Consider the following 19044-nt stretch of genomic DNA (forward strand, 5'->3'; position numbering starts at 1 on the left):
AATCATTTGATGTGAGCAGTCTTGTAATATTGAATTTCCCTCTAAAAACAAAAAAATCAATCAAAATACATCTTTACATGTTTTTGCCCAATCCCTTTAAATTTCATTGCATGAATATAATTGTGAATTAATGTAGCAACAGTCATATTACCTTACTACCGAAACCAAATTAAATCTTTTACTGTATTTCCTATCTTGCGATAGTGACCCTAACTGAGTTTGAGCGGAGCTATGTATCATGCCTATCGATTGCGACAAGATATAAGCCTGTCATATTGCAGCGTATTTGGACATTTTTATTATTTCTTTTTGTTTCTTTCTGTTTCTATTCTTTATGTATTGTGTAGATGGTCAACCTGTACCAGCCACTATTCATCCGCCGCAAACGGACAGCAAGGGCATGATCTCCCACCATCACCTCTCAGCGATGAAGGAGAAAGACGGGCTGCTGGATAGTCCGAAACATCACACCGTCACCGTGGGCAAGCAGCGGCATACCACACTGCTCCCTCCCAAAATGGAAAGTGATGTCAGCGCGGCGATGAGGCCAGGAAAACATGATAAATCGGTTTCCAGGGAAGGACATGGCAATGACTCGCAATCCCGACAAAATCAGCATCAAACGAGCGGAAAGAGGCACGTCAAAGAGGAGACGCATCCGCCGCACGTGGAGAGCGGTGCCTCAAAAAATCCATCCAGCGCGGGATGGGAAGGCGGTGTCGAGAGCAGGACGCATAAAAGGGCGGGGCAGGGTGGTCCGGATGGTGGGAAGGGGAATTCCCCGCCGTCATCGTCCTCGCAGAGTAAGGAGAAACGCGAGAGCAGCGGAACCGTCGATGGGCATGAGAGGAAAAAGAAGAGCTCAAAGAAGAAGTTTGAGCATGCCGATGAGAATGGCAATTCATTAAAAACGAACGATGGTAAAGCAGTTGCTACAGGAAAGACATTGTCAGAGAGGTTAGGAAGTCCATCAGAGGGTGGAAAGGGGTCTGCCCCAGGAATTGGGTTAATGAACAGCATGGGGACTGTATTATCTGTAGGTGTGGAACCATACGCCATCCCAGGAGATATTCACCACACAGCATCACTATTAAAGACAGTGTCACCACCGTTGACTGTCCCTGGTAGCCTTACAGAAGGGTCTAAGCAACTGCAGAAAGCATCTCCTGGACTTAGTCCTGCACTCAGTCCATCAGGAGATACGTCTTCACTAACTCATATGAGAAGACACTCACCAAAGGATATTTCAAAAAAGACTTCAGATATTGGAGGGTCAAAGCAAGGAAAAGAAGGGAAGAAAGATGACAAGTTTACTAAAGACTTGCTATCAACTGGAGAGAAACTTGTGAGCCCACCTTCAGGTAAATAATCTAAATTCTTGTGACAGCATGTTGTACCCTTAAGTAAACCATTCTTTGTTTTTGCACTAATTTCATTTCACCTTTTTAGATAGAACTTTCATTCTCATTCATGATTTTTATATCACTATGCAATTGTATTGAATATCATCAGTTTTGCCGCCCTACATTTTCTACTTTCGGATTCGTTACTAACTTGCAATTGCTTTTTGATTCTTCAAAAATGGTCATTGCATGCAAAAATATATTGAAAAGTCTATGAAAAATCGAAAGTGATCTTCTACATTGAAATCTGTCAAGTTCATATTTGTCTTATTCTTCTTAATACTCATCCATTCTCTAACACCACACCAATATTTTTGACTGGGACTGTAGAGAAAAGAATGACTACTGACACAATAAATTTCAAAACGAACAAATTACACGTCCGTGACTACATTTTCCGAAACCCCGCATGACTCTCCCTGGACCTCAAAAGCTTTCGAGACAGCATATAGGTCGTTTGGGCTTAGAGGAATCACGCATGGACTTCCTGATAAAAGGTCCCAACTGTTTCATCCTGGATGGCTTCAGTCAAAACATGTTGAACCCTTATGCATGTACCCATGACGCACAATCGAATGGGGTGTTTCAGGAAACTTGCAATTGATCGCAAGTCAATTGTAGGTCCCTAAATTGATTGAAAGCCATGCATTTCATTTCAAATTGGCAATTGATTGATGGCCTTCCTGTAGCATCGACGAGTCGAAATTGATATACTTAAGTTAAAAATTATATTTATCACTTGAAATTTACTTCTGAAATTGCAAATTGATTGCAAATATTTTCTTGCGACAACCCCTAAGACCCATATTCTGAACTTAGGTTTGATTCAAACTCTGGACTGAAGTGGCTTAAATGTGGATAGTTAAAGGTCAAGTCCACCCCATAAAAATATTCATTTGAATAAATAGAGAAAAATCAAACTAGCACAACAATGAAAATTTCACCAAAATCGGATTTAAAATAAGAAAGTTATGACATTTTAAAGTTTCGCTTATTTTTCACAAAATAGTTATATGAACGAGTCAGTTACATGCAAATGAGAGAGTCGATGATGTCACTCACTCACTATTTCTTTTGTTTTTTATTGTTTGAATTATACAATATTTCATTTTTTACAGATTTGACAATAAGGACCAACTTGACTGAACCATATAGTATTAAACAATGCAAATTCCCCATGTTCAGGGAGGAATTAATCGTTGTTTCACTTGGCAATGAGAAGAAAATTAGAATATTTCATGTTTCATATAATAAAATACAAAAGAAATAGTGAGTGGATGATGTCATCAGTCTCCTCATTTGCATACAGACCAGGATGTGCATATAACTGTTTTGTGAAATTAAGCGAAACTTTAAAATGCCATAACTTTCTAATTTAAATCCGATTTTGATGAAATTTTCAGTGTTATGCTTGTTGGATTTTTCTCTTTTTATTCAAATCAACTTTTTTGTGGAGTGGACTTGTCCTTTAAATATATATGTAACACTAGAGCATCACCAGTCATATAAAGCCTCATAATCGCCGATATTTCGTTCATATAATCATGGTAAAGGCAGTTGTAGATCAGGGCTCCGTCTTAGAATGAGTTGCGATTGATCCGATCAATCACAACTATGGACGGCCAGCAACGTCAACATCTTATATGCATGTTTGTTCAAAATATTTTCTAACGAGGATATATATATTCATACATTCATTGTTTTCTTGAAAATTCACAGTGCTTCTCTTTGTTTACAAATGACGTGCAAAGTTCCTGTAGAAAAAAAATATGATACTGATGGATTTCCATAGAGTTACGCGTAACTCTTTGTAAGATGGGGCCTAGGATTTCTAACGAAAATATTAATTTCATGACTACTCTTTATATTGTTATCCGTTGGGGAAATCTTTGTTTAGTGATTTTTATGCTTATTTAGTAGTGATTTTGTTTCCCCATGCAAGTATAGGGAAAGTTTCTCGCATATGTTTACGAGAATATAGGCAAATAGGGTGCGAAAATTCGCCGCTTCTATTATTCATACTTTAAACACCTTGACCTAAATGTGCTTTAGATTTAAGAATGCAATTTATTCTATAGCTTTAATGTATACAGGGATTTGGGAGAGAAATTTGTTTATTGTGATAAAATTCCCCAGTGTTTATTTCAAAACAAATATTCAAAATGAACACCAACGTTATTCAATCATTCGGGAATTCAATGTAACGCGTGTGCGATGCAAATTGTGTTTTAAATTTTGAGGAAAGACGAGTTTTTCGGGAAGGAAAACTCCTATGATGTATTTTTCTTAATGGGTGTCAAAATATCTCAAACACTCATCATCGTCAGCATGATTATTTTTTTTTTGAGTTACAAGATGAATTTTGAAGCAGGTAAATCATTTTTTTCAAAGTCTTTTTGCTTAGGTAACGTGGCAAGGGCTTTCTAGATCCTTTCGCGTCACATGTTTACAACGTGCACAGCTGGTATTTGAAGAATTCTCCTGCTTGTTACAACTTTACTCTTCGAAATTATTCTCCGTTTGTGTGTTTCTTTGTTTTTTCATATGATGACCTGGGGTGTTGCATGTGCCTCTATCCAAATTATATTCACAATTCCGTTCATGGTGAGGATATTCAACTGTGACAAAGGTAGAAAGACGTGTATAATGATACATGTAAGACTGGATGCTTTCTTGATATACATGTCGGTTCTGAATTAATTTATAGTTTATAGTGCAATAAAAATCTACATAAGCCAAGATCCGACATTCAAACCACGGATAAAAAACTGCCCTTGTGGATACGGGCCACAAAGACCTACTTTTATAGGCCATAGGTCTTTTTATACCACACATATCACATATTTGTTCTTGTAAAATACTGGATGAATCAAATATATTATAGCCCCTAAAAGGAATATATATGATGCAGATTACATAAGAGACGATGATAATCTGAATGTCGAGAAAATTCTGACTTTTCAACATATTTTTTAGGAAAACAAATGGATTCCCACATCGACTTTCAGACTATGCTATATTGGCGTCATTCAATACCCGATGCTACTGTCACACCTTCGAAACCGACTCCAGACCGATCAGAGCTGTAACATTATTTCCCAAATGACATACCATCGGTCGGTTTGGAGTCCGTTTCGTAGGTGTGACCGAGACATCAACATGGCGATACTATTAATCATTAAGCAGCCGCCTTGCATGCGATGTCCCCATACGATAGCTCCGATCGGTATAACGAGCAATAAACTTGATCAATCGGACAAACGTCAGTCAAGAAGGTGAAGGTTGTCACATGCACGCATCTTTCAAATAACCCCTTCCTCATCGGGAGCATTTTCATACAACAAATATTCAGCGGCTTTCGCTGACAATTGTTATAAGCTACTAAAATCGTTGCATTTGATTGGCCCTGAGCAAATTCGTCAGTGAAAATCTCTTACTATTTGCGTCATGAAACACTCTACCTAGTTCTCAACCATGCCTGACATTTCGAAATTACGAAGAAGCGAAGCAAACCGCCGTAGGCTTTCAAAAAGTAATGTAACGTAATTAGTTTATAGCATATAATAATTTTTGAAGTATAGAATTGTACTTCAGTGTATGTTATTGAGGAAATTCTAAATCGCCGAGACCTTCATGAAATCTATTATTACATCGGAAGCCATAGTTCTATCCAGGATATATTCTTAGAATATTTCTTTTTTACGGATTCGCATTGACTATGGATGGCAGAAGGTTAATTAGGGAGCTGGTGTATAAGCAACCTATATAAAGTGGCAGAACACGATGTTGATCTCCGGTATGAATATATATTTTAAATCAATTCAAAAGTTTAACGTAACTTTTTGCAGATAAAACAAGAATAATATACATATGTATATTTTTTAGTTATGTATTTTTTTTTAGTTAAATTCCCATGAAGTTGGATTGACCTTTTAAAATCGCTATTCCAGAGTAAAATATTCCACTTATCGCACGAGGGTAATCTTTTCGATTTTACATATCTTGCTAAAGAATCTGGACTGGTAACATCGTTTTCTGTGCAGTTCTGATTTCTCGAGATTAGCGATGGATTCTAAAATTTGATAGGCTTGAATCTTCCCTTATACCAACAGACATGGCGAAATATAGGTCAAATTGTTAGTTTAGTAGAAGGATGTAAACATTTTTACCTTGAGGGTTCCATGAATTTAAAGTAAATCCTGCAAGATCTGTTCGCGCACAGCATTTCAATGTACTAGCAACAATTTGATCAATGATTATCAATAACAGTCTAACTTCTTACCTCATGAATATTGAAATGTTTATTATCATATGAAATAATAATTTTAATGGAATCTTCATTGTTTACGATTATAAGGGAATTAATGCACCCCGACGGAATCGTTTGCCTGTATTCAAATTATGAAAATCGTCTACTTTGGTAGGGGAAAGGGCCATAACATTCCAATCGTGAACTTGCTGAAATTTGAATTGAATAGTTTACATGATTTGTGTATTGTGGTATCATTCACGTACTGATATTGCGATCAGGGCCCCGTCTTACAAATAAATACGATTGATCCAATCAATCGTAACTCTATGGAAATCCATCAGTGTCATATTTTTTTTCTATGAAAAATATGCACAATGTCCTTTGTATGCAAAGAGAAGCGCAGTGAATTTTCAAGAAAACAATGAATGCACGAATATACATCATAGCTAGAAAATATTTTTAACAAACATGCATATAATGTTGTTGTTGCTGGCTGTCCATAGTTACGATTGGTCGGATCAATCGTAACTCTTTGTAAGATGGGGCCCATCAGCTCTGCTGGAAAGACCACTGGGTCACATTGTGTATTCAGTGTTTTCACATGATGGACGATGTGAAAATGTGATCCACACTGTTAAAACGCTCATTTATTTACAGGGGAATCCAGCCCTGGTCATGAACAATGTTGTGTTGGAAAGGAGGAAAACAAATAAAACAGAATGGTGAAAGTTTGAAAGAAATCGGACCAGCAATAAGAAAGTTATGACTGCTTTAGAATTGAGATCCCTATATTGCTAAAATAATGTAGAATTCAAATTGGCAACTGGGTAAGTGAATTATGACAAGGGGCATTCCCACAGGCCATGTGCTTAATTATCAGGAATTTGTAGGGTTTTTTCCAGGGGAATGGGAAGTACACATTCCCCTGGCGCAGAAATCTAACTATAACCCAGATAGTATATTGTGTATGCCCTCATGAAAGAAATATATGATTTGAAATAAAACTTTTGAAAAAAAAATACATTTTAACCATTTCATATATTTGAGTACATGAAAGAGTAGTACTTGCCTTACATCACTATGATATCACATAATTATGCAACCAATTTGAAGTATCCGAGGGTACAACTTTTACAAATTCGTTACTGTCTCATTGTTTGTCTGATATTGTTCGAACTTTCTCCAATCAACTTGCCTGATTTTTCTTTATCCTCTGAAAACAAGTAGTCATTTGGGTTGGATTCCCCTTTAACAGTGTGGAAAATGATTTCACACATTGTGTGTGTCCACGATTTCCACATAATGGACTGTGTAAAGATGTGATACACACTGTTCCAATACTAAAATTTAACAGTGTGGAGATAATTTCGCGCTATGGAGTGTGGGTGCACACTGTGTGTTCACATAGTGGACTATGCAACGATGTGATACTGATACACACACTCAAATTCAACAGTGTGAAGATACTTTTACGTTGTTCCACACGGTGAACACATGCACTATGGGACACTGTTCTTTCCAACACTGGGATCATTATATAAAGTTTATTTGTTTGCCCACTCGACATTCCTGCCTTATATATATATTTTCCCATTTGCCGAAGCCAACTTTATATAACACTCCTTCAAAGTCACTGACACAGTAAGTTTACACAATATTTATAATTTTTCATGAAATATTTAGTACCTCTCCCCCGTGATTCTACTAAAATTCTCAAGTCTCATTTTTTTTTACTAAGGTTGTTTACTCTACCCCTAGCATAATGTATAGGCTCTAATGCATTTCTATTCCGAATGATAATAAATAATTTAATCCTCCATTTCTCTTCTCCGCAGTTCCGCAATTCAAATTCTATTTCACTAGTTCGTTATTACATTAATTATTTTTCGACATATTATCACGTGCCAAATGCCAAGGGGAAATCATGTCGTTTGCATATGATCATTCCTATAATGTATTTCATCTCAAACTTGGCAATGGAGTATGTAGATTCTATTGTTATGTTAATATGAAGTATGGGATATTTGTTGTCTGGTTTCCACGACTCCGGTTTTCTCAGTTCATGTGAATATTTGTATGCTTCAGGCTACCATAAATATGGGTGAATTGGATTAGCGTTCAGATAGAATACCGAGACAAAAAAGATTTACCGATGATCGGGAGAAAAAATAATTTTGTCAGAAGAGAAAGGGGGGGGGGGGTAGGATTTAAGATGGTGGACTAAAAACAAACTGAAGATACTGTCCCTTTAAAAATAATGGGCGATTCCCTGGTGATTGTCAAGCAGTGAGTCTCTCTCGCCGAAGCCCTTGCGAAGATATACGGTGGCACCGCACACGGGCAGCTGACAATCATCAGCCCGCTAGCTGCCGCTGCCTCTGTCTCCAGGATACGGGTGTTTCCTATTTCACGTCGATTTCTTCTTCTTGGGTTATTATCTACCATCTGGACTCCCCCGTGAAACACGGCTTCCTAAATTTGATGCAAATTCTCCAAACTCTTTGCTCTGAAATAACACCTGAGGGCGGTATTAGGTTTTCATTATTTTATGCGCAAGATTTCTATCTCTCTCCCTTCGTTTCGCTTCTCTCTTTCCCTCTCTTCCCTCTTCTATCTCTCCTTGTTTCTCTTTTCATCCCTCGTCATGCTTATCCTGCTGCCGTCTTCCCCTCTCCTAAAATTCCTTCCTATTCGTCGTTAATTCTGCAAATATAGGGGGGGGGGGTCTTGTGATTTACGTCATTTTTCAGAAATTGTGTTACCAGGGGACATTAGAAGAGGATTAAAAAAAAACATGAAAATATTCGATTGAAATCATTCAGACGGCAATTAAATTATATAACACAGGATGGGTCGAATATCAGCAATAGCGGATGTTTATAGTAAGCGTCAGTGAAAGAAAGCGTTTGTGTGCATGGGTGTGTGTCCACACTATTGTGTGAAAATGCGTGTGTGTGTCTGTGTGCGCGCGCGTACGAGTGTCGTGTGGGCCATGAAAGACAACAATCGTGTTTTTAATGAGAGTAATGAGAGGCGAAGTTGGGAGGAGAAGAAAACTACAGTAATATGAACACAGCCCAAACAGATTAGTGAGGAAACCATACCAACAAGAATATTCTTGTAAAACGTCCATTATGAAAAATAATATTCCACGAAATTCCAGCTTGCGTGAGAAACTACGGTCCAAATATGGGAAACATTTTTCTTCAAATCCTTCCTATTGTGCGATTGCAATCGCTCGGAAGCGCGATAAGTGTTTCAATATCATTTTCAAATTATTCAATTAATCAATACGATCATGAAAGAATGTTTGGAAGCAATAAGGAACTACTCTAGACGACAAGGACGCAATTGCCTATCTCTTTACTCTTCCTCTTTCATATTTTTTTTCTAAAAACGTCTAAGTAGTGGTCAAGAGAATAAGATATTTAAATGCCTAATATATTTTCACATTGTGTACTCCTAAGCATGGATTCTTCGTTTCTATGGCGACATTGCTTGATTCTTAAATGAATTGCTCATAATTAACATGCTTTTATGTTCATACCCGTCTGTAAAAATGACCTTGTGATCTTTATGTTTGTTTTCATGTCTTTTTTGATAATTTGTTTATCTTTTAATTTTATTAAGTTCCGTCACATCGATCTGTTTTGCATTTTATGAAAACCAACAATGTAAATATCCATTAGTAGATTATACCTTTGTCTTGTGTTGTAGGCCCGCTGAAACTGATTGTATGAACTGGAGTACACATTAAGCTTATTTTTAATGAGCCCTGTGACTAATTCCTCCTGTATGTAAGTTGTTTTTACGTTGTTGATATAGGAGGAATCTTGTAATATAATCCGTTCATCCAAGGCCTAACTTTCTTCCTTCCTCTGCGTTTAAAATTCATAATTGCTTCCGTGATGGATACATCCTTGTCACGATCGATACATGGAGAGCATTGGAAGCTCATCATTCGTTGACTGGACTCTTATCTTAGTTTCCTTGGCGAAAGAGGAGAGAGTCAGATGTTCCGACTTCGTTCCTTTCAAAACGCACCCTCCCCTTTCGCAAATGCTCTTGAAATGTTAAAAATTAATGATATAAAAGGACATGAATGCATACGCGGAGATGGCGACGTCATCCTTTTCAGGAATGATACATAGCGCATTTAAAGCCCGTTATTCGTTGACTGGACTCTTATCTCAGTTTCCTCGACAAAGAGGATAGATAACAGATGCCCTGCCTTCTTACCTTTAAAAACACACCCACCCCTTTGGCAAATGCTCTTGAAGTGTTAAAATTATTGATAGAAAAAGACACGATTACATGATGGCGAATTAACCCTTTTCAGGATTGATACATGGAACATTTGATGCCCATCATTCGTCGACTGGACTCTTCTCTTTCTGCTAATTGCCTTCACAACAAATCGGGAGATATATTTCAGATGTTCCGCATTCTTCATTTAGAAATGCACCCTCCTTCCTCTCGCCATTGTTACTAAAATGTGAAAATTAATGATAGATAAAACCATGAGAACATAGAATGCGACGACATCCTTTTCGGGATTGATATATATATTATTTTGAAGCCAATTATTCGTTGACCGGATTCTTCTTAGCAAAGGAGGAAAGATTAAGATATTCCTACTTCTTTAAGGAGGAAAGATTAAGATATTCCTACTTCTTTCTTTTTAAAACGCACCCACCCCTATTGCTACTGCCCTTGAAATGGTAAAATTAATGATCGATATATATGTACTCATGAAAACAGGGAGATGGCGAAGTCATTCTTATAATTATAATTCATAGAGCATTAGAATATTTAATGCCTTTCTTTTGTTGACTTTGCTTTTATCTTAGTTTCCTTAACAAAAAGGGGGATATATCAAGATCTTCAGACCTCTTTCCTTTCGAAACACACCCGCCCCTTTCGCCTCTGTTCTCAACATGTTATAAATAATAATTGATAAAAGCCCTGAAAACATAGATGGCGACGTCACCCTTTTCAGGATTGATACATAGCGCATTTAAAGCCCGTCATTCGTTGACCGGACACTTAGCTCAGTTTCCTCGACAACAGAGGATAGATTCAGATGCCCCGCCTTCTTACCTCTAAAACACAACCTCCCCTTTCGCTACCGTTTCTAAATTGCTGAAATAGATTGATGATAGCAGAGTGAGACTATAGGCGCCGCTTTTCCGACGGCGGCGGCGGTGGAAAAGTTTTTGAAAAGACAGCATAACTTAGAAAATATATGGACCTAGTTCATGAAACTTGGACATAAGCTTAATCAAGTATCACCAAACATCCTGCATGAGTTTCATGTCACATGACCAAGGTCAAAGGTCATTTAGGGTCAATGAACTTTGGCCGAATTGGGGTCATCTGTCGAATTACAATCATAACTTTGAAAGTTAATGGATATGATTCATAAAACTTGGACATAACAGTAATCAAATATCAATAAACATCCTATGCAAGTTTCAGGTCACATGATCAAAGTCAAAGGTCATTTAGGGTCAATGAACTTTGGCCAAATTGGGGGTATTTGTTGAATTACCATCATTACTTTGAAAGTATGTTGGTCTAGTTCATAAAAATTGGACATAAGAGTAATCAAGTATCACTGAACATCCTGTGCGCATTTTAGGTCACATGACCAAGGTCAAAGGTCAATGAACTTTGGCCATAATGGGGGTATCTGTTGAATTACCATCATAACTTTGAATGTTTATGGATCTGACTCATGAATCTTGGACATAAGAGTAATCAAGTATCACTGAACATCCTATGCGAGTTTCAGTTCACATGACCTAGGTCAAAGGTCATGTAAGGTCAATGAACTTTGGCCACGTTGGGGGTATTTGTTAAATTACCATCATATCTCTGTAAGTGTATTGGTCTAGTTCATAAAAAAATGAAATACGAGTAACCAAGTATCACTGAACATCTTGTGCGAGTTATAGTAGTTTTCAAAGTCAGCACTGCTGCTGTAATGAATCGCATGATGCAGGTGAGACCGTCAGAGGCATTACACTTGTTATTGATATCCTGCTACACTGGGATGTAGGGAAGGCTTTACCTGTAATGTGTTAAGGGTTATCTTATCAATTTGTGTACACATACTTCCATGCATTTCATCGATGGCCCTTATATTTTGTGAGAAATAAGAATTGAAGCTCGTGATGATTTTTTTGTTGTCTTAAATCAATTTTGTGAGATACATAATTATGATTATTCATACAATAGCTGATGATTTTTTTCCCAGACACCAGAATATGAGCATACTGAAAGAGATCTGTTATCTGTAATATTAACATTGGTGCATGTGTATTGATTGTCATAAAATTTAGTTGGTAGTTTGCCAATTTGAATTACGCCCTCATATGTCCTCATTTGTAAATAATCATGAACACTAAACATACTTGATCAATGACTTTCAAAGAAATCATCAATCAGTATGATCGGTATTTTGGATTTGGGGGATTATTTTCAAGAAACTGCATTTTGTTTAAACATGATTTTTTTAATTTTCATACTGCTCCTTCTACACAGACGTACTTAATTGTCCATGAAGATTTTAGTAATTCACAAGGACTTAGGATGTAACTATTTTAATTGCAATCCTAATAAGTCATAAACCTATCTCAAGATATGGTATATACATCTGATATATTTTCTATTTTATTATTTTTGCATATGCAGGTGCACCACCTTCTAAGGTCAGCCCACAAGTCTCGGCGGCATCGGTTAGTGATCCATCCCCTACTCAAGCTGCACCCACTATATCACCATCCAACACCAACGCTCCTGTTCACTTGGGGTATATGCCAATGTATTTGCCAAACACATGTCAGCTGAGTCTAGATAAAGAAACGAACAAAGATGCGCCGAAGAGTGGAACAAAAGTACATGCCACCACGTTTGTACCGGCCCCGGGGGAATTCATACCCGGTCCGGCCACCAACGCAACCGCCGGAGTATCATCAGGGAAAGACGCAAAATGTAAAACATCACCGTCGCTGCCTGTGAATTCAAATGGGAAATCCCCAACTTCCCATCTAGGCAAGAGTAAGAGCAGTGATGCCAATGGGAAAAAGGAATCACCGAAGACTTGGGGTGCGCCAAAGAATATAGCCCAGAACACAGGGGAGAAATGCGATGGAAGTAGTCGACTGGACGATAAGAAAACATCCAGTAAGTCACCTGGTAGTGATTTTACGGACAGCGGGAAAGGAACTTCTGTAGGTTCTGATTCAAAGGATGATATGCATTCCAAACATGATGACGAAAGAAGAGATTCACATGGAAAGAAAAGACACCTTAGTGGCAACTCAAGCAGTTCAAAATACGATTCTAGAAGTGAAAATAAACCTGACAGGACTAGTGGTAGTCACAGCAGTGGGAAACACAGCAATCGTGCACGGAGTATATCTGGACCCGACACTGGGGTTGCAGGTTTATCTTCACCTCGGGAATACAGCTCAAGGCATAGTGACAGACACGCAATAGACAAATCCCTTGAAGAACACCGCCGGAGTATGGACCTGGTGACTGGGAGGGTTGGTCATCCCAGTCTCTATTACGACATGACTATGGCCAGCGACAGGTCAAGGACAGACACAACCCTCCCGTTGCCCACTTACCATGGCGAATGTTTCACGCCATCCTCTGCAGCTCATGAAGCAGCGCTAGCAAGGCATGAAAGCATGCTTCGGACAGCTCTCATGGGAAGCGCTCACCGCGTACCCACCGGCACTCCCCTGGTATCTTCGCCGAGTTCGCAACCGTTCGTTTCCAGTCATGCCACTTCAGTCTCGAACTCACACACACCTTCAAGTAGCAAAAAGACAGTCGGATCTAGCAGCGAAGGGACTGGTCTTCAAGGACGTGGGACACCAGGGATCAAGGTTTCGGATGGGAGGTGTCCACCGATCGGAATTGCTGTGGCGCAGCAGAGACAAGATGGTGATAACACAGGAACACAAGGAAGGCATCCGCCTCGTTCGAATTCTAGAAGTAAGTTTATGCTTGTGTAAAAACATTTACTAAGTACTAAATTCATCATGAGCATGTATTTTTTTAAGGAACACGCGATCTAATAAATGCAAAGCTCTGAGAAGTGATGTACATGTATAAGCATTCTGTTTTGATTTCAGAAGTGTGTTCCATGAAATAGCTAGCCACAATAATATGCTTGCCATTTATTCAGTGCCGATCTTTCCTCGGAAGATCCGAATGTCTTGATACTCTCTTAAATCCTGACTTCTTTATTCTGACAGGTGCTAGTTCTAGCCCTCATATCAGCCGTGTCTTGCCTTCTTCATCGTCGTTAAGTGACAAACGAGAGCCCGATGATGAACGGCTCGGGAGGAATCGGGACACAGGAAGCGGGGGACATAGCAGACTGAGCGACCGGGAACAAAGAATGGCCAGAGATCAGTCACCAAGGTAGCAAATGTCTGAGTCTGTTTCTATGGCAATGTCCTCAGCACTTTTCCAGACTGCTAGCACCCCTCACCCCTACGAACTTGTTTGTCCTTTTGTACATTATACAAATGATGCATGCACATGAGTTCATTAGGCAATCTATCATCACGCGAGTTGAGGCTTTGTTCAATCCATTGCACGATTCGTGCAATGGGGTGAACACAGCCTCAACGAGAGTGGATAGGTCGCATAATGGACGAATGAAGGCATCCTTTATTTGGTTTATACAACAAATTTTCTAGATTTTGTAATTACACAATAGATAGAAAAAAATCAACAAAAACAGATGGAATTAAGACATATTTTGCCTTTGTCTGACACTTCCTTTTCTCTGAAAATATTTTTGTTTTCCCGTTTTATGAAAGCAGTTAATTGTTTGTGTTCTTTTGTGATGCACTTTGATTCATGAATCTCAATGTGCACAGCCAGCCTTGTTGATGCGCTTACTTTGATGCGCGCAAACGCACACACATACAAAATGCTTAGCTGTACACACTGAAGGAGAAAGCTCAACCGTGCAATGGAAAAATAAAAAATGCACGGTCGCCGTGCAATGAAAAATAAAATTTGCATGCAGCACAAAATGGATCAAATATTGAATGGCTTTCAACCAATCAAATTACAAGAAACTTTGTATGAGTTGTATAATATATACTCTTTCACCAGGGAATGGCATCGTTACCTTGCCCATGTAGATGCCTAATTTGAAATTGTTACCCGTTTCATGAAATTTTAGAGCATTCATTTTTGCGACGTTTTTGTCTATTAAAAGATGAATATTAAAGTGACATGCCGTTGTTGACTTTGTTTTCATATCACCGCCTACCCACCTTTCCCTCACAAATTCACAAACTATCCATAGCGAGCGAATTGGAAATTTCTTCTGTAGAAATTCTTTTTTGACAACTAATCTGAATTGTTTTTTTTTATCATCAAAGACAATGCTCAAACTCTGCTGAAAAAAAAATGAATTGTGATTAACCAGAAATTAATTTCCCCAAGCGACCACAGTGTCATATTTTAGAATTTCCAGTATTTTTCTTGAATTGCTTTTTATTGCCAGATGTAAACAATCATTTTGTTTGAACAGGGAATCCCGCTCGAACAGTGAAGTACCTTTTCATGTCGGCCCACATCGAAGATACCAGCATGACCTGAGTGCCAATCTGGTTGTGACAGGTATGTAAATGATGCTCTTGAAGTGACTGCTTGAATTTGGCATTAACATGTGAATTGTGAACCATGCATTGTGCGCAAATAGCTCGAATGAATAGTTTTTTTTTTTAAAGAGAGAAAAGAAATTTACACTCTATGGAGTATCATGCTCTTCAAACTTCTTGCTATTTGTTATGACTGCTTTTGCATACTCCAAAAATAATGATTTCTGATAGGTATTAGAGTTACCGTTGTGAGCGATTGTTTTCTGTAGGGTTTTCTTTTATTTGTTAAATACTGTAAGACCGAGTAAATTTTCATGTTTAATCATCCAGGTGGCGGAACTATTGGTCGGCCCGATACCACCATCCACCCTCATCTGCCAGCCACGCCCCACCACTGGTTACCCCGTCCTCCAAGCCACGCAAGTGGGACGCCCTCACCCCTGTGGCCGTACGGGATACCTTCATCGTCATCACCGATGAGCTCCAGCACCCTAGAAGCGTCTCCACGCGGATCTCCCTTTCCTGTCGGACCGGGCGGAATGCACTGGGCACAAGATCCAACGACGGGCCAACTTATGTTGGTTCCGCCACACCCGGTTCACCCGGACAGTCCTCTGTCAAACCTTGGTATGTCAGTCTTGCTGTCATCTTTTTAAATGATGTCCTCCCATTGGATTCAATTATGTTGAAATTCAGAAGCGTTCGTTCTTAGATTTAGGGCAGTTAAGTTTTCTCGGGGCTCATATGAACTTTTTGCAGACGACTGGCAATTCTTGCGAAGTTAGTGCAAATTTCTCACGAGGTTTGTGCGCGGATGTTGTTTGTACATCGAAAAGTTAAAGTTAGCCAACAGTCACAAAGAATACGGGAGCAAAATTTGTCAGTGTCGCCCTCTCTAACACTTTTTAAATGTTCGCGCCGAACATAAAACAACTCTCATGAAGGATTGGCAAAGGTTCCGAATTTAAATGCACTTAGTGTAGCGCACTTTCACCTGTATGAAATGCCACTGTTGAGACTTCGCTTTTTTAGCATTTACATCCTTCCCTCAACGTTCACGGGCTCCCGTGAAAAATGCGAGTATCTGATTGTTCTCCTGCCATTCCTATTGTCTATAAGACATTAATATCAGTTGTTGTTTGACTTTTTGTTTCCATTTTCACAGTCTGGCCACGATATTTAGTCCCTCCTCACCTTCAGCCTCACAGTCACCAACTCCAGCAGCTGATGTTAAACCAGTTCCCATACGGTCCGATTCCGGGCCCGGCTCATCCCTCCCAACATCCGGGTCTTCTCCAGCACATACCGGGGGCGGGAGGCAGTTCAGAAGTTCAGGCCTTCCTCCAGCAACAGCATGAGGCCATTGCAAACATGTACCGTCAGGCCGAGCAGCAAGATCGGAATAGGAAAGAACAACCCAAGCCTCCGAGTAACGACCCAAGCAGTTTGAAACTCTCGTCTGAATCACTAAAATGTGGGAGTGGTCATCACAGGAACCGACGAGAATCAGGTGACGTGAAAGGAGAGGTACGACCAGAGAGCAGGCAGTCAGAGAGGTGTAGAACGGGATCGCAAGAACCTCTGGACATCAAACATTCCATCCACCATCCGCCATCACCATTCTTGCAAGCAATTCCTGTCGCGGCATCGCAACACCCATCTCTTCCTTTCATGTACCCTCCCTCAGTACCCTATCTTTATGAGAATCCCCCATCCGTTTCAGGACCACAAACGCCATGCTCACGGGCAAATCAAGACACAAAGGACAAGAAAGAATTTTTACCTGATAGGTCTCATGCGATCCAAACACAAATCCCGCCTTTGCGGCCGAACAAGGACAAGAAAGAAGGTGTTTTAAAAAGTACTAGCGTGCAAACGTCTCCCGCCGAAACGCCGCCGGCACCAGCGGCGAAAATTGAAGTGGATCGGGAGGAAGAAAATGACGCCAATGTTAATAGCCCAAGTGCCAAAGTCTCACGTACGCAACAAACTGAGATGAACCAAAATAAACTTTTAATAGAACCCAATATTGATGTGGTAACGGTGGATTCTCCCGAGGTTTCTAGGACTCCATCAACCCCTTTGTCTTCAGAAATCACTATTGCTCAAACGAAGACGGAAGACGACGTGGAGCGCGAAGAAGAGAGTTTGTATGAACATTTTAAGCAAACAAGTATTCAAAGTGACATAAATAGTACTGATGTAATGAGCGTGAAAGAAGAAGAGATCAAAGACAGTAATCTGCAAACTGAGAATGAGGAGATTGTTCTTCAAACCTTGAGCGAATCGCAGAATGAGGAAACAATGCAATGTGAAGGAGTGCGGGAGGATACCGACAATCTACCTTCAGACGCTGGAGCAGTGCCCAGCATTGCGACCCCACCAATGGTGGTGGTAACGGAAAGTAAAAGTGCGGTTACATCGCTGTTAACCGAAAGCACAAGCATGTCTGTTCCAACGACCAGTCGGGAAACTCTAATCACCAACGTCCTGACAACAATGCAGACTTTTGCTACTAATGTGGATGGACTGGATCAGGATCAAATCGCTGCCATTGAAGGCATCGCTCTTCTCAGTGAAGTTGCAGAGCGAAAAGCATTGGCATCTAGAGCAGAATTTTGGAACTGCGTCGCTGGTAAGATTTCCATCAACTAAGGAAGTAATGTTAACGCCAGAAAATAAAACAGATCAGAAGTGAAATTTACAAAATTACTGCGATTGAGGTAGTTGATATAAAAGATTAGCTTTTGCTTTTTGGATATTATCATTCAGCGAACATCAGCGATGTAAACTCAGCTTCAAATTTGATTAATTCATTTAAAATTTTACACTCTCTAAGTAAGGGAATCATATCTACATTATGTACCTTCGTAGTTGGGTTGTTTGTTGTAAATGAAAACTTATTAGAAATCCTGCAATGACAAACTGAACATTGGAAATAAAAAAATAAGAAGCTGGGGAACATAGCAGTTGGCATATTGTCATTTGGTACATAATTAAGGTAGAAACAACAGTTCACCTGAACAAATGAATGATAATGGTTTCCTGTCCCCTCCATGAAACAGAGCAACATCGGACAGAAAATTCTGATGAGCTGGATGAAACCGAATCAACGACGACAGAATCCAATGTTCCCCTCCAAGGCAATTCTGTCAGTGCCATGACCTCGAACGGAGGCTGCGACCTGGATAATGACGACCTAACTGGTATTTCCCCGGGTGAACTCAGTCTCAAGATACGATGCCCAATCACTATCAAGAAAGAGGCAAATGGTATGAATTCTTGTCTGTATTTTTACTCAAGCCTTGTCCAATAACTTAAGCAAGTTAATTCGCCATTTTCCCTACGGTGACTTAGTCATTATTAAATGATTAACCTGAGGTTAAGTTTTTGAAATGTCACCATAAGTTTGTATGTATAAAGTTCTACTTTTTTATACTTGGGCGTAATGTAATCAAGTGCCACTTGGAACGAATTTCAGGTCACAATGTCAAAGTCAAAGGTCAACTGGGGTCAAGGAACTTTGCCCATATATTGGTATCAAGTTCAACTTCAACCAAAGGTCAAAATTTTGAATTTTCAAGATATTGAACTATAAGTTCTTATGTCATTACCATGTCTTATGGCTATCAATTATCAGCAATAGATCATAGGGTCAAAGGTCAATGAAATTTGAACATGTGGTGGTATCACTATAAAAGAAAAAAAAAATTAAATCAAGGTTAAGATTTGGAATTTTTGAGATACT

General features: G+C 39.3%; 1 protein-coding gene across 3 annotated transcripts in view; it reads left to right on the forward strand.

Annotated features, from left to right (window-relative positions):
• Window positions 1-19044, forward strand: part of LOC121422428 (trinucleotide repeat-containing gene 18 protein-like) — a 41507-nt gene that overhangs the window by 8940 nt on the left and 13523 nt on the right. For all 3 annotated transcript variants that reach the window (XM_041617464.1, XM_041617465.1, XM_041617466.1), the window contains 7 exons: window positions 348-1361; window positions 12352-13665; window positions 13929-14097; window positions 15227-15315; window positions 15627-15923; window positions 16462-17931; window positions 18362-18568. In XM_041617464.1, coding sequence (XP_041473398.1) covers window positions 348-1361; window positions 12352-13665; window positions 13929-14097; window positions 15227-15315; window positions 15627-15923; window positions 16462-17931; window positions 18362-18568 — 4560 coding nt within the window. The remainder of the gene's footprint in view (window positions 1-347; window positions 1362-12351; window positions 13666-13928; window positions 14098-15226; window positions 15316-15626; window positions 15924-16461; window positions 17932-18361; window positions 18569-19044) is intronic.

This window comes from Lytechinus variegatus, chromosome 10 (assembly GCF_018143015.1).
Source record: "Lytechinus variegatus isolate NC3 chromosome 10, Lvar_3.0, whole genome shotgun sequence".
Classification (NCBI taxonomy): domain Eukaryota; kingdom Metazoa; phylum Echinodermata; class Echinoidea; order Temnopleuroida; family Toxopneustidae; genus Lytechinus; species Lytechinus variegatus.